The 15,003-nt window shown below is 41.8% G+C and overlaps 1 protein-coding gene across 7 annotated transcripts in view; it reads right to left on the bottom strand.

Annotated features, from left to right (window-relative positions):
- Positions 1–3,580: 3,580 nt before the first annotated feature.
- The window catches only part of MYB (MYB proto-oncogene, transcription factor), a 28,337-nt gene continuing 16,914 nt past the window's right edge, over positions 3,581–15,003 (bottom strand). For 4 of the 7 annotated variants that reach the window (XM_021540548.3, XM_085575233.1, XM_085575231.1 and 1 more), the window contains exons 15-16: positions 14,539–14,646; positions 3,588–5,012 (exon numbers count right to left, since the gene is read on the bottom strand). In XM_021540548.3, the coding sequence (XP_021396223.2) occupies positions 4,896–5,012; positions 14,539–14,646 (225 nt within the window). In that variant the 3' untranslated portion in view covers positions 3,588–4,895. Of the gene's footprint in view, positions 5,013–14,538; positions 14,647–15,003 lie in introns of all 7 variants that reach the window. The other 3 variants (XM_021540551.3, XM_085575235.1, XM_085575234.1) reach the window with 2 other exon arrangements.

Raw genomic sequence — 15,003 nt, 5'->3', positions numbered from 1 at the left:
AACCTGTCTGGGGACAGCTTCCTGAAACTTTCTTCTTCGTCTTCTTCGTTTCTCTGACAGATGTGTGCACAGAGCGCGTCTTGGAGCTGTGGTGATGAGTAGTGATTGAATCAAGGGGTAAAAGTTATTTTCCCCATGAAAAGAAATTTCCTTGGCTGTGAGTCGAGCTAGGCTGTAAATGTGGATTTGTGCAGTCTGAGAAGTGGAGGCTCTTTTACAAAACAACTGAAAATTCAACAATCATTCTGATACCCATATGAACTGGAAAAATGCCTTCTAGAAATGTCATGTATCAAGAGGGATTATAAAAAACATAAACAAACTCAACAACCCGATCATCAATAATTTATGGAAAAATAATAGCAGAGTGAATACATTTTGCAGCCCTTAACAATGAGCTGTTTAACCACTGCCAACTTGCAAACACAGCTGAAGGCGGAATTTGGACCTTTCTGGTATATCTTCATTATCTCACCTCCAGCAGTCACTGACAGCAAAAAAGTCACAAACAAGTTTATGCTGGTAGCGGGGTCTTCAGTGAAAACCACTGAAACATCAAAGTCACGTTCAAAGCAAAGAGGCAAACAAAGGGAACAAGTGCATTTGGTCAGGAAGCATGACTTCCTTTTGAATTAAGACATTAGACTGGAGATTGAAGGACGTGACCAGTGTCTTTCCTTGGCCACCCAGGCAGAACTCCACCATTGCTCCTGAGCAACGTCTGCTCCCATGACTGACTCCACCTGTGCTAGGAAACAAGGACACAGGCAAAATGCAGACCAGTGCCTCAAAACCATTCTTTCCCAAATTGAAATATTTTAACATGCTTATTAAACACAGAAAACAAAAAACAAAAACAAACACACACAAAAAAAAAAAAAAAAAAAAACTCAACACATTTTAAATAGATTTCTAGGAACAAGTATTTTATTTTGTGCTTTGCCATCATACCTGTCTCAGATCAGGAATGAGGTAGAAATAAAATTAAATGTGGCAGGAGTAAGAGGAGGTTATGGTTATGATGTCCCCATCACAATGCTATAGAAACACCCTTAGCCTGTGTGCCTGCCTGTGTGGGCTTGAGGGAGGGGTGATTGCCATTGACTTAGCTGGCATGGATCAAGATTACAAAAACAGAGAAAAAAAAGCTGGCTTTTTTGAAGGATCACTCTATGCTACAGAATAGTCAATGCTGTACTTGCTCTCTGCTTTACCATCAGATTTATTTTGGCTGCTAACTACAAAGTCTGACTCTTTCATTCAAGCTCTAATTTTTTTTCCCAAAACTTCAACCTCTGGCCCTTTTACAGTTTAGGCTTACAGATGTCACATGGGTCAGACCAGTGGGAGCTGAAGCCCCTGTATTCCCTGCACAGAAGGCTGAAGAATGACAGGGAATTAGCTGGGAAACACCTCACACTCAGGTACTTTACTTTTGTTTTCGCCCCGGTTCCTTTGCCTCTTCATTTCTAATTAGTAGCACATGCTGAAATGATAATCTAAATTCTTTTCAGAAATCAAAAGAATTCCCACTGACAACATTATTAATTTATAATTACAGAGGACAAAGAGGTTAATAGGAATTTGAGCCAAATATCTACTCTCCATTAAATGAGAACTTGACTGAACCTGCTTTCCTTTCATTTTGGTAGGTTACTCCAGGCTTAAATGTGTCCAGGATGGCCATACACCCGTGCAAAGAGCCACTTCTAGGACAGGTTGCTGTCACCAAGACCATTTACACAGACCCGTCTCAGGACAGCTCTTGCCTGACCTGATGGAATTCAAGATGGAATTTTCCAGAGAGGTGGAACTCCTCTTGGGCCTCTGAAAGATATGTGTTTCAAGCAGTGAGAAGAGCAGGGTCACACAGGGACATTTGTGCGAGAAAGGCGTGTAGGAGGTGGCACTTTGCTGCTAGGGAAATGCAGTCACTATTGGTGGAGGGAAAATAATCAGCTTCCTGGGTCTAGCATCCAAAGAAAGCCTCCTCCTTCACCCATGCTGGGCACCACATGTGTGCAGAAACAAATGCAAATCAGCCTGAACTACTGAGTGTTTTGCATTTTCAGTGAAATGAGAAATGGGGAAAATAAACAAATAAAAGTTTTCTTCTGTATTAGCTCTAAGTGTGCCCATCAAGAAGACAATTATTGTTATAATTTTACATGTTTAAAATGGATTTTAAAGCAATTGAGTGTGTAGGGGAAAAAAAGCCCACTCCTTTTTCTGGGCACCTGCAGGCTGAGCTTCCATGGTTCCCAGCACTGGGATAATGGTCTGTTTAAACTCAGCCAGGATCTGTGCAGCTACCACTGGAGCCATACAAGGCAGGAGTTTTGCCTTGAAGCCCTGTTGTAGGCTTGGCCTTTCTTTTTCCTTTTTAGCATTGCCTAAGCTGTGTGGCAGGCCTTTCCCAGTCCCCAGGGAGTCCCGCAGGGCTCCCACATCTTGCACAAGCGGTCTGAGGCGCGAGCCGGCAGCTCTGGCACAGGCTGGGCTCCCGCACGCTTCCCCTTCTCCGTGACCCAGGCCTGGCCCGGGGTCCTGCCCGCGGTGACCCTCCGGAGCGGCCCCGGCGCGGGCTGAGCCCAGGCTGCACGGGGGATGGATGTGAAACACACTGAACACTTGGACGGGGCTGCTGCAACCACAGTCCCGTCTCACGGTGGGAGCCAAAAGCACACGAGCAGGGAGCTGTGCAGAGGGTGGAAAAGGCCTTTTGGCTCCTCCTTTTCTCTGCACTGCATGGTTTGAGGGCCAGCTTGTGTGGCTGCAGCTGGGAGGGATAGGCAGGTGCTGGGGAAGGAGTAGAAAGGGCTGGAAGGCACCTCTGGGGCTCAGCACACACATGGCTACTCTTCCATCGTGGAGCTGAAGTCTGCTCTCACGAATATCAGTATGACTTTGAAGCACTTGCATCAACTTACCTTTCTGCAATTTATTTTCAAGCTGCTCAATAAAATGCTTTTTTTTTTTTTCTGACAGGATGCCTTTTATTTGTTTGTTTGTTTTGTCAGGAATTGCTTTTATCTCTAGCTTTGCTAGGGCTGAAAGACCCTCAGCATGTTAGCTGTGTGAGGCTCTTGCAGGTCTCTCCAATTATTTGCTGTGAAGCAAAATGCACCAGGATTTCAAAGTATACTCTCACCTCTGTTTTCTTAAAACAAGCATGAAAAAAACCTGTTCTACACTTACAAGAACTCCAGAATATTTTTTTCTTATTCAATTGGTTTCTGACCTGGTTGTCCTTAGATGAAAAAATAAATTAGCTAGCACTGTGGGATGAGGGCAGTTTTGCACAAAAGGTGCAGTGAGTCTCCCACTGACTGAAGCTGACCTGGACTTCGATGTCAATAGAGATGTGCCCTGAGACCACAACATGCTCAGTACTCGCTGTTTTGTGCAGTGTTCCTTCCACTTCCTTAACAATCGATGAGAACCGAGGATTTTGAGGCTATGGTCTGCAAAACTCTATTCCTTGCTTATCTAAGTTGGCTGGGAAAAACCTTCTTGGCTTGATTGTTGCCTTTAACACTACCGCCAAAAAACTGAAGACAAACAAGATTAGGAGGCCATGCAGGTTTAAGTAAAAAAGAACACACTTTATTTATCTACAAGGCAGTACATTGCTGTATAAAAAAATTAAGTGCAGATAAAGTTGCACCAAATGCTATTAAGGCAGCAAAGTCAGAGGCTGTTATAAAAACACAAAAAAAAAAAAAAATAAAATAAAATCAGTGTTTTGCCATATCAATAAAGATCTGATATGGCACTACAAAGAACCATGTATTTCTAAGAACCTGATTCAGTACACAAGACCCAAGTTAGGGAACAACTAGCTAGACATGGAACAAAAGAGACAACATGAACAAGACAGTGTTCTCCCAAACATATGAAGGTGCAATGCATGCTGTTACAAACCAATGAGAAACAAAACAACACATCCACACAAATAAAAATCTCCCAAGAACAGTGTTCAAAAATATTGCTTATAAAAAAGGGGAAAAATATAAATGATGTAAAAAAATTAAAACAAAAAGGTCTGAAATGCTAGTGCATAGTCAATTAGCTAACATCAACATTTGTTTTTTTCCATATAAAGCTCTACTGCTCCTTTTACACTAGCAGCATGTCTACACGCTAAGGTCTGTAGCAGCAAAACACAGTATTCATTTGGCATTTACAAAATTAAATTACTGAATAAAAATATATTTTTTTCTCATAAATCTATGTTTCATACAGTAATATTTTTTAAAGCAAGCTAATTACCCCCCCAACAGAAACACACAACGTATAATGGCCTAGAACCAAAACAGAAAGGAGTATTTCAAGAGGCATGGATGTTTGAGCATTCACGATCTTGATCAGCTTTCCCCTTTTACACAGACAAGCGTTTGTAGTAATGCTTTTCACTTCGGTATTTTACACCAATTCATTTTGTTCAGTGATTTAAAATATATCTGTGTGAGTACCTGCTCTTTTATTATTAAAAAACAAAGTAAAAAAAGAAACAAACTAAACCCCACCCCTAACTAGCACATCACTGAAATAACAATACTGGTGTATTAAGTCTGTTTGATCTCAAAAAGTACAAGAAAAATTACCTTTATTATAAGACTGCACTTAAGATTATTAATTACCGATTCAAACTCAATACCTAATAATTTAGGCAAGTATCATTAAAAAAACAAAAACTCTTAAGTTGGGTGAAATCCAACAAGAATATATATGCTGAGTGACTAAATGCACTTTGTGCTGCTCCCAACTGTTGTACCACAACAAAGATAGGCTCTTCTCCCATTCATGAAAAGTTCTCATGCAGAGGAACAGGAATTTCCCAGTGGAGGTGAAGTGTTCTCAAAACCATAATGCTTCTCTGTGTGTCGACCCTTTCACATCACCAGAGTCCGTGTGGGGAAGGTGGCCATGTATTTGCGTGCCTGATCTGCCAGAGCCATCTGATCCTCAATCTTCCCGCAGGACGCCGACTCCCAGGTGTTGTTCAGATGCTAAATTAGCAGAGAGAGAGATTTAGTTTGAGTGCTGTGTGATTTATCCATAGTTGTCCTGTCCCCTGAGAAATTGAAATCTCAACACAACAGGCAAAAACATGTCACCCTGACTTCTCAGTATTGACCACAGGGGCAGATAGACCAGATGATCTGCAGAGGGGACACCACAGGAGATCCAAATTTTCCTGCTTCTCTCTGACAGTGTCTTTTCTATAAGGCCATAGCTACAAGCCTTGCCTTTAATCCTTTAAGAAGGTCTAAATTAAAATGTACTTAGCAGGCCAACTTTATGGTCAACAGAGCACAGACAGGCTACAGCGCACAGTTAAAATATTCAATGTTACGACCATGAACAAATTCCTGCTGAACCTACATTCTAAAAATGCAGCTGCTCTGTCCTGGAGCTCCCTAAGGGGACCTGACAACCTCGGCAGCCTGCCCAGTGCTGCCGAGGATTCCCGCGCTCCAAGCTGCTTTCACCTGTGTGAGCGATCAGCACCCGCCCAGCAACTCGGCTCCTCTGGCAAAGGAGGAGGGAGGGGGGCTCGACTCTCGGCAGAAACAGCTTTTTAATTATCGTGTAAGCCATTTCACTTCTTGTGGTATTTATGGAGGTTGCAGACACCATTTAGTATAATGGTAAAATGAGATAAACCTATCTGCAGAGGGCTGTGTGTGCTGTATATATTTACTCACTACACATGTGAGACATTTCTCATTGCCTTGAGCTATAAACAGCAATGAAATTTCAAAGCTCCTGGAATTTACCAGGATACACACTTTTATTTTTTTCTATTGAACTTTCTCACTTAGTCAGTGTGTCTGCTTTTCCACACTGAAACTTTCTCTAAGACCTGAATAAAACCTCTATTATCACACAGTTAACTGTACAAATAGTCTGCATTCCAAAACTGCACACAATTGTGCTTATCTTTCCACAAGGGGATCCCAGCACTGCTGAATACTGAGAGGGTGCATGCTCAGGATTCACCAGTAAAGACAAGTCAAGAGAAACCCTTCTCAGTTCTCCATTGCATTTGAATAGGATCATCTTTGCAGTACAATAACTACATTGCTCAAAGAGACGTCCAAAGCTTTCCCAACCTCTAGGACACTGGATGAATCATAATTAGTGGACTGCAAAGCATCTGCAGAACTGTCCTGGCATGCCCATGGCTCTTTCTGCCAACTTCTAGTTGCTAACTTTGCAAGAGGATCCTTAAATTATTCTCTGGCCTAAATACTTACAGAATGCTCTTCTGACTGCAAACAGTGTTATCTGACACATACAGATAGTAAAAGGCTGGGCAACTATGAAATACAGATAATTTCATGTAACATGCCCTAATCAGGGTACTACTACAAACACAAGGGACCGAGGTTCCTGCCTTGGAGGGCTTAAAGTCTGAAAGGGACAAACCCAGTGAATAACTAAACAAGTGTGCTAGTCTTCTGCAAATTTCTGCTGGGCTTCCCTAGACATAGCTTTCTCTTCTCTGTAAGGAAGTTCCAAATGCTGCCTCTTCTCCTGGATGCCATTTTGCAAGCAAAACTGCTGAACTTCAGCAGGAGTTCCCTTTCTGAAGGAGAACCAGGTCAGACCTCAAATCATTATATTTCTGCAGTTTTTGTGGGAAAGCTGCATCTGTGAAGTGAACAGACATGCCATACACCTCTTTTCTAGAGCTGTGGACCTTTGTGCTGTGGCTCAGCTGTGGGCATATGCCAGAAAGCAGATGTGACACACTTTCTGCGTGCCACAGACCCTCATGCAACACACCACAGCTCCTTTCATGTTTTGGTTAAACAACTTCTAGTGTAACTTTTTCAAAGGCACCTACACAAGCTGGGAACCTACAACTCCCTATTGATCCTCAGCAAGACTCAGGCACCTGTGCATATTTTCCCCTGCTGTTTTAGAGGTATTTGCGTAAGGAACCAAATTAATGCCTGGTATAAAGCCATTGGTTCTACTTAGAAGTTGGATTTTTTTCTGCACACCTCAAAAGCAGCTGATAGTTCTCATATATCCATGATTTGCAAGGACAGAAATATGTGTCAAACCAGTATTTCCCCCTGTGATCCCCCAAAGCTTCAATGGACCAGTCTAGAAATTAGAGATCAGCAGTACCTTAAATAACTGAAAATATGTAAGGAAAAGTTCATTTGTCACAGTATGTCAATTTCTGAAAACTATAAGTAACTTCAGGTAAGGAGTGTCCCTATTTCATAAATTAGGCTTCATTGTTAGTATCTACACTGAGCTCTTTGTATTAACAGCCATGTGCTTAGTAGGAAAAAAAAAATCTGTATCCTGGTATCACCAACATCTCAGCAGGCTGCTACATGTCACTCATTCCATGGAAAGCCTGGTCTTCATCTTTAGCCTGATGTCAGTGTGGCAGAAGCTGCTCAGGCAGGCAGTAACCCTTTGCCCTCCCACTGGGCTTGGCTGCCCCAGGGAGCATTGGGCAGCAAGCAAGGAGGACCAGCTCCACCCCTCACTTGAGCCTGCTTGAAACAACTTCAGCTTTGCTGTAGGGACATTAAAGTTTTCATCCATGTATTATTTTTCCCAGTAAATTACACTACTTACACTTTTTCCCTTCTCCCTATTGTGACAAATTTATAACAAGAGGCTAACTTTGCATCTGGGTGATGATGGTGAGAGCTCTGCTCCAGTGAAGAAAGAATTGGACCCAAAGTAATATGTTTTCTGATGCAGCATATTTACTAACAGTTTTCCATTCTACCCTTGGGGAACTCAGATAACATTTAAGTGGGTATTTTTAATAAACATTTTCTGTCTGAAGCCCTGACTCTCGGCAGCCAACACAAAACAAAGCACAATGCCTTGCCAGCCCTGCAGCACAGTGCCAGAGGCACGTGTAAAAGTCATCCTGATGGGATCAGTTTTCCTTCCCTCCTTGGCAGGGAGTGCTGGGTCCTACAACCCAGGCAGAGTGCCTTGCTGGGCCTGGTCACACACAGCTATGGGATCTGTTTGTAAAAAGGAATGCCACAATGCTTCCTTCCACACCAGCATGGCAGCAGTACCCAACACATGTATCAGAAGCAAAGAGACCCAAGGCAGAAAGCTAGAGGCATGCAGGAAAATAGCACAGAAACACTCCTGTTGCAGAATGCTCATTGCATCCTCCTGACCACACTTACAAGTCTAACTCTGCAAATCAATGGAAGGAAACAAGATCTTTGTAACCAGATGCCAGAAGGTCTGACCCATACCTCACCAAAATTGATGGACATGTTTTCATTAATCCAGTGGATTCATCAAGCCTAACTTCAGTCAGTGAGGTGTTTGTTTTGGCACCTAAATTCCTAGCCAATGGGGAGTGAAAGTGATTTCCAGTGTAAATTCTTTCCACATACACAATTTTTTCATTGCCTAACAGGGTAGGAGACCAGTCTTAATTTTGCTGTCAATTAGAAGAGTTTAAACAATTTCAGCCACTACTTCCACTGTATTTTTCTCTTCCAAACACAGCAGTTTCTCTCTTTAAGTTAAATCAGGAGTGGAGGGGGAAAAGAAAGTATAGTGCTACAAGTTCTCATAGGATTAAATTACAGATCAGGGTACAATTCCAGCTATGTCATTCTCCCTGTCCCTTTTCTTTTATTCTCTCTCCTTTTTTTTTTTTTTTTTTTTTTAACCTCAACAATCCTACCAGCACATCCTTCTCCTGGCAGCAAAACTACTTTATTTATCCTGTAATATGCCTTCAACTGCCCTCAGGCAAATGTGAACTGTAAACAAACTGTCAAAGACGTAACTGGGATATCCAGTTAAAGCACTTTAAATAAAAACTTGGACCATCTAGAGAAAACAGACCAGAGTAAGGGAAGAAAACAATATGGAAAGGTGCTTTTCTTACAGAACTAGTCATTCTGCTCTTGTAGCCCAGACTGCTTTTTCATGTACTGTCTCTGTAGCTTAAGAAACCTCCTGTGTTACAACACCTTTTGTGTTAGAAGCCAATGCCAAAACCAAACACTGCTGCAGTCCTGCAGTGCCGAGCTCCTGAACTGATCAAAGTCCAGTAGAAATCCTTGGGCAAAGAACTCTGTTAGAAGACACCTTTTACATCTCTGCTCTGCTGGCAGGTAGCTTCAGCAACTCTAGCAAAGCTAGTGGTGTTACAAACATTACCACTAATTTAGCCAAGCTTTGCTGGTATTTAAAAAAAGCTACTGTATGTAAAACATTTTAAATGCTCAGACTATTAGAAGGTCTCTTATTGTGTTTCCCTGCTGCAAAAGCTGGATTTCTTGTCAGCTTTCCCTTAGATTACATGGTATAGATTGCCTGCAGAATGTGCCACTGAAAAGAAGGCTTGCAACAGAAATGCAGCACTCCTGAAACAGTAAAACAATGCACTAAACAAAACAATTTCTAGCAGAATACAATAGACAGGATATGAGTAATATGGCTTTCTATTCTGTAAGGATGCAGAACTGGTACGACAGTAAAGACTAATTAAAAACTAAAGTGACCATAAATTAATTTTTTATCTCATTTGACAAGACAGACCACTATTTCTACCCCTGCTGCTGGCTTTCCTCTGGGGCACAGGACAGACTTCTAAACTCTGGGGCTTTCTGAGCTGCTCAGAAATACAGCTTCCTAAATGTGAAAGAATAAGATGGTCTAACCTTTCAGGTTTTATTATAAGCATGATACCAGAGCTAGAAAGAGCTATTGATGGCATTTTTAAGAGCTTAACCCTGAAGTTCTTGCTCAGCTAAAACTCCTGCTTAAGATATATGAACTTCCCAAGTAAGATGAATGGATGAGATATGGAAGTGGGCTAATCATCTGCAACTCATACTAGGATATTCTTCCTCTTTCCAGTAATCTTTTTTTTTTTTTTCCCACAGATCAGAATATATTGCTGCAAATGTGACTAATAGTTAAGCTGTCACTTTTCTTCTTGAGAGACCATCGCCAAGTCAGGGCAGCTGTAACTTCCAATCGGTTTGCAACCCAAATTCTGCTGACCTGGGAGGAAAACATGCAATGACTGCCTGTAACTTTGAACCTTCTCTGGCTCCCTCAGCTGTGGCAAGCATATCTTTTTCCTGTATATCACTCACTGGGGACAGAAGGGGCAACACAAGTGAGAGAAACCTCTGGGGCTACCTTCCCCTGCTGTGCAAATCTCAAACACAGCATGCTTCCCCCTCTCCCTTGATTAAACAAAGGAAAATATGAGATTTTAGGACCTTTTTCCCTCAAAAAGCCATGGAGCAGAAACAGAGAAAACTTGCTGCTGTTGGAGAAGACCATGCTGCCCTCCTGGCCATTTTATCTTACAACCAGCTGCAAATAAAACAACATTTCACTTTTTAAACTGAGAAAATTAAGCTTCATGACAGCTCAAACACTTGAAAAAAGGTCAACCAAGTAACTGTTTTAAAATCCTTTAAACTTACTCTTTGAAGAAAATGGCTACATAAACCGCTGAAAGTCAGGAAATTCAAGCTGAAATGTGTCAGTCTGTGGTTAAAAAAATGGAAAGTGACAGGAGCTAGGGGTTGAAGAACATTCTCTTTAGCTTGCAGGGCTTCTACCTTGTGTTGTTTCCTTTGTTACTGGGGGAAGAAGATATCAAAGCAGTGCTATTTTCTTAAAAGGCTCCATTTCATGGTGTCTTTTGATAGCCTGCAGGGTTAGGTGGAAGGTCTGTGATTTAGCCTACTTTTCTATCTGTTAAAATGTCTGTGTTAGGATAGTTTGAATTATGTACTGCTACAGAACATAATGTGAAATAAAATTTAACTTTTACATAGGAAGGGCCAGAAACAGAGGTGTTTTTATGTAACCTCTTACAAGGCAAAATTCGAGCACATGCTCAGTACAGATCATCTTTTTGTCTTGGTAGTGGAGTATGTTATAGAGACCAAAATCTCCCTGACACGCAATTAAGTGACAAAAATATAGGGTGCAAAAATACAGGTTTTAACTCATCTCATGAATACAAAGCAGAAATATTAGAGATCCATGCAATGGAGAGTAAGTCCACCCCAAGGCAACATGTTGGTTTGGTGAGATGTTCCTGTTCCTGCCAGTCTGACAATACTCCATGCTCAACCATGAGATTTGACACATAGGACAAAAGAGCTGGCGGAACCTCCACGCCTTGCCGGAAAGATCTTAGACAAAACTGCCTTTACATCCTATGTCTTAGGGAGACTTAACAGGGGATTGAACGAGGATAAAGCCCAAACTCTTCCTGGGTCTGTGGCTCTTTTCTCACTTTGCTCTGTACAACATGGACAGCACCAAACTCCAGTGGTGTTACATGGAGCTACCTAACTTCACATGCCAAATGATGCAACATGCTGTTCCTGCTAAGTGATGATGAATCATATTGTGCTATCTGACATGGTCATCAGCTGCTATTTACTAAGTGGCATGTGATCAGTTGGGTATCCAAAATGCAGTAAAAAAATATCATTAGAGATGGGTTTGAACATTTGCTACTCTTGCCTTCTTTGGAACTTAACAGCAAGACAATAAGTAATCAAGGATTTTGATCAGTTTATCCCTATCTAAATATCTTTGTGTAAATGTAGTGCAAATTATTAAAGCAATGGAAACCTGTGGGCTGGTAAATATACTGCCTCCCTCTTTTCTAAGTTCAAATTTAAAAGAAAATGGAATTTTAGGAACCAAGCATATTAAAACCCCTAAGTTTATTGCTGCCTTTGTTTCTCTCTTCCCTTTCCATGCACAGATCCCAAGGCACAGAGATTGCTGTAATTCTTTCTTGGACTGAAGTCAATGAGAATTTGCCTAAGTAAGAACATTTGGATCAGGCCCAAAATATTAACTGCAGCAATGTCAACATACACAGACACAATTAAATTTCACCCACATGAGTTCCCTCATTCTTATTGTCTGCTTTCATGGGATCAGTGGATTTAGTCCAGTTACTTGTTTGTGTCCATGCATGTGTTCATGTATGAGGGTGAGACACCAAACTCTAAACCAGGAAGGGCAGAAAGCATAGGACAGTAACGTGCTAAAATCTGGTCATGTGCAAAAAGCAAACAGTAAAAACAATGACAAGAACAAAGGCTAATGTTTTCCATGGCTTTGCACCCTTTAGACAAGCTATGCCCAGGTCATAGGAGGCCATTTACACTGAGGTGGAGGAGGGGAAGCATTAGGGACAGAGCAGCAGCAGTTTCTGGTGTGAAACAGAGCCAGACTATACATCCTTTCTGAGCTGCACAGGGCCACACTCCTCCCCTCTGACATGAAGCCAAGCAGCTTTACCATTAGTTTTAACCATGATACCAAATCCAAACCAGGGAGTGCAGCCATTGGCAGACAATACTGCATTGTTATAAAAAGTCTGTATTTCATTCTGAAAAAGCTGTCTGTGCCACCATCACAGAAACCTCAAGCATCATTCTTCATTTAAGATTACATTTCAGCTGAAAACCTCAGTGTTCCACCAGCAGAGAGAACAATTTTACCTTCATACTAGTAAACCAAGAAGCTGCCTACTAACTATTCATTTTGGGGCTTTTCACAACTACTTTTTCTTTTTCACAACTACTTTTTCCACCAGCAGAGAGAACAATTTTACCTTCATACTAGTAAACCAAGAAGCTGCCTACTAACTATTCATTTTGGGGCTTTTCACAACTACTTTTTCTTTCAGTTCAACACACTTTAAACACTGAGAGGAGTTGGGAAGTCCTTTTTAACTCAGTTCCTACTTAAGAGAAGGTCCTCTTTATCCAAACAATGAACACACCTGACTTTTAACATGGTTTTCCTAAGCAAGAACTGAACAATTGAATCCAGAATGATCCACAAATTGACTCATGTAAACTTCCTGAACAAAATCAGCATGAGTGAGGACAGAAGGTTAAACAAGCCCTTTCGTTTATAGCAGCTTGTAAAGAAAATATTTTTAGATAGCAGGAAACATAACACCGGTACACCAAAGATCAAAAGATCCTATTTTACAGACCTCTCAGATCCTTCTTTTTTATTACAGCCAGAGTGCAGGAAACTACCACTAATAGGACAACACACAGCCCATGCTTAGCTACCTGAAAATCTTGCTCTAAATCTGTGAAGGAGCCCAGAGTTTGGCTGGGGTCATGGTTGACAGGCAGGTGTTGGGATGCAGTAGGGCTCGTGGGGACCAGCAGCCTCCTCCCACACACCCACTGGCAGCTCCAGCAACCCCCTGCAAAGCTGGAGACCCAAGCTCCTTTGCCATGAGGTGGGTCTGAATTCAGCACTAAATCAGGGGCAAATCTGCAAACCCTTCTCCTGGCTGTCTACCACAGTCCAGCCAAGAAACACAGTTCATGAGGGAGGAGCAGATAAACACTGAGTGAGTCTTTGGCCCCTACAGATGCCCCCATGCCAAGGGGAGTCCTAGCCCTGCTCTCCAAAGATGTTTTTCATCAAATGATTCTGCAGGACAAAATACAAGCCTACTCCATGGCAAACTGTGCCAAATGGGGATGTGTGTAAAGTTTTACTATCTCCTTTTTTAATGCCTGGCTAGAAATGCCTAATCAAAACCAGCCTGTATTTATTCCTTTCTACTGTAAATAATCCCTAATGTAAATTCTAGAAAGAGGGAGGAAAGAAAGGATTAGCCATGTGGACTGCCTGAAAGTCGGGAACTATGGAGTTGCAATTTCCTTCCTGACAGTGACTCACCCTGGGGAATGAGACACTTTCCTTTATTTCTCCCATGTGGAGAAGGGCTACAAAATCACTTAGTCATCTTCCTTGGAAATACAGAAATTATGTTTTGTTTTCTGAATGACTTACCATGAGTTTTACCTGCAGTACACAAGAGCTGCCAAACTGGCTTCTAATGACTTTGGTGGGCTTTGGATCAGCCCCTGTGCAACAGCTCTGTTTTAAAGTGCAGCAAATGTCTGTGTTTGTTAATCCTTGGCAAAAGCACAGACACATAAACCCCAGCCTCACATCTGACTTACATTACAAAATTACACATTTAGCCTTCACTGGAAAAAGCCATCCTGGTGCTGGGCTGAATGGGCAATACTGGCCACACCTGTGCCAGCCAGGCAGTGCTAGAGTCTCTCTTTTCACCCCAAGGCCAGTTACAAGTTCTGGCCACCACCACACCACTCAAATCTCCAAAAGCAGTGCCACCTACAAGAAGTCTATAGAAAAAACCCTCTGGTCCACATTAATTCTTAGTCCTACCAATTCCACACTGCACCCAGCTGAGTTACAACACCCCACAGACAGGGCACTGCCCTGTTTAGCTTCCTGGTTCTGCTGCAGCCACTGTGCCCTCATGCTCCACAGGCAAAGTGAGATCCTCAGCCACATCTGAACATTTCATTCTTCCACACTCAAAACTTAAAATTGCTCTGTGAGAAAGCAATATATATAAATATTTATATATATATATATATATATATATATATGCATGCATATAATGCATATATGTATTTTTATATACAGAGGATACTTTTATCAAAGAATAATTACCTGTAGAGGACTAGCTAGTGGCCTGTTTCTAGGTACTGCAACTGTTTTGTGAAAACTATCATCATCTTCAGACACAGGCATCTTTAAAATGGAACTGGTAAGAAGATTCTGAACAGGAAAAGAAAAAAGAAAAAGGTTTTCAGCAACTCTTGAGAACAACCTGAATTAGAATGCATGTAAGTAAATGCAGGCTGAGTGCAGAAGTTGCTACACTGGGCACAGCCACAGATGAGGAGCAGACCTCAGCCTGGTGTCCCTGGGACTTGGCTTTGCAGGAGCATTGTCCTGTGCAAAGGTTTTCCAGTGAAAATCCCAAATTCAAGAGTAACAGTAATTGAATAGTCCATGAGTCCTGGCAATGCAGAGGGAACTGTGCTCGTGCAAGGTCCCTTTGCAAAAACCACAAGAGTTTCTCTCTCTTTCACCACTTTTTAACTCCATGATCTAGTAATTTCTACACACAGG

The sequence above is a fragment of the Lonchura striata genome, chromosome 3 (assembly GCF_050655825.1).
Source record: "Lonchura striata isolate lonStrDom1 chromosome 3, ASM5065582v1, whole genome shotgun sequence".
Taxonomy (NCBI): Eukaryota; Metazoa; Chordata; class Aves; order Passeriformes; family Estrildidae; genus Lonchura; species Lonchura striata.
This window is presented reverse-complemented; position numbering and strand designations above follow the sequence as displayed.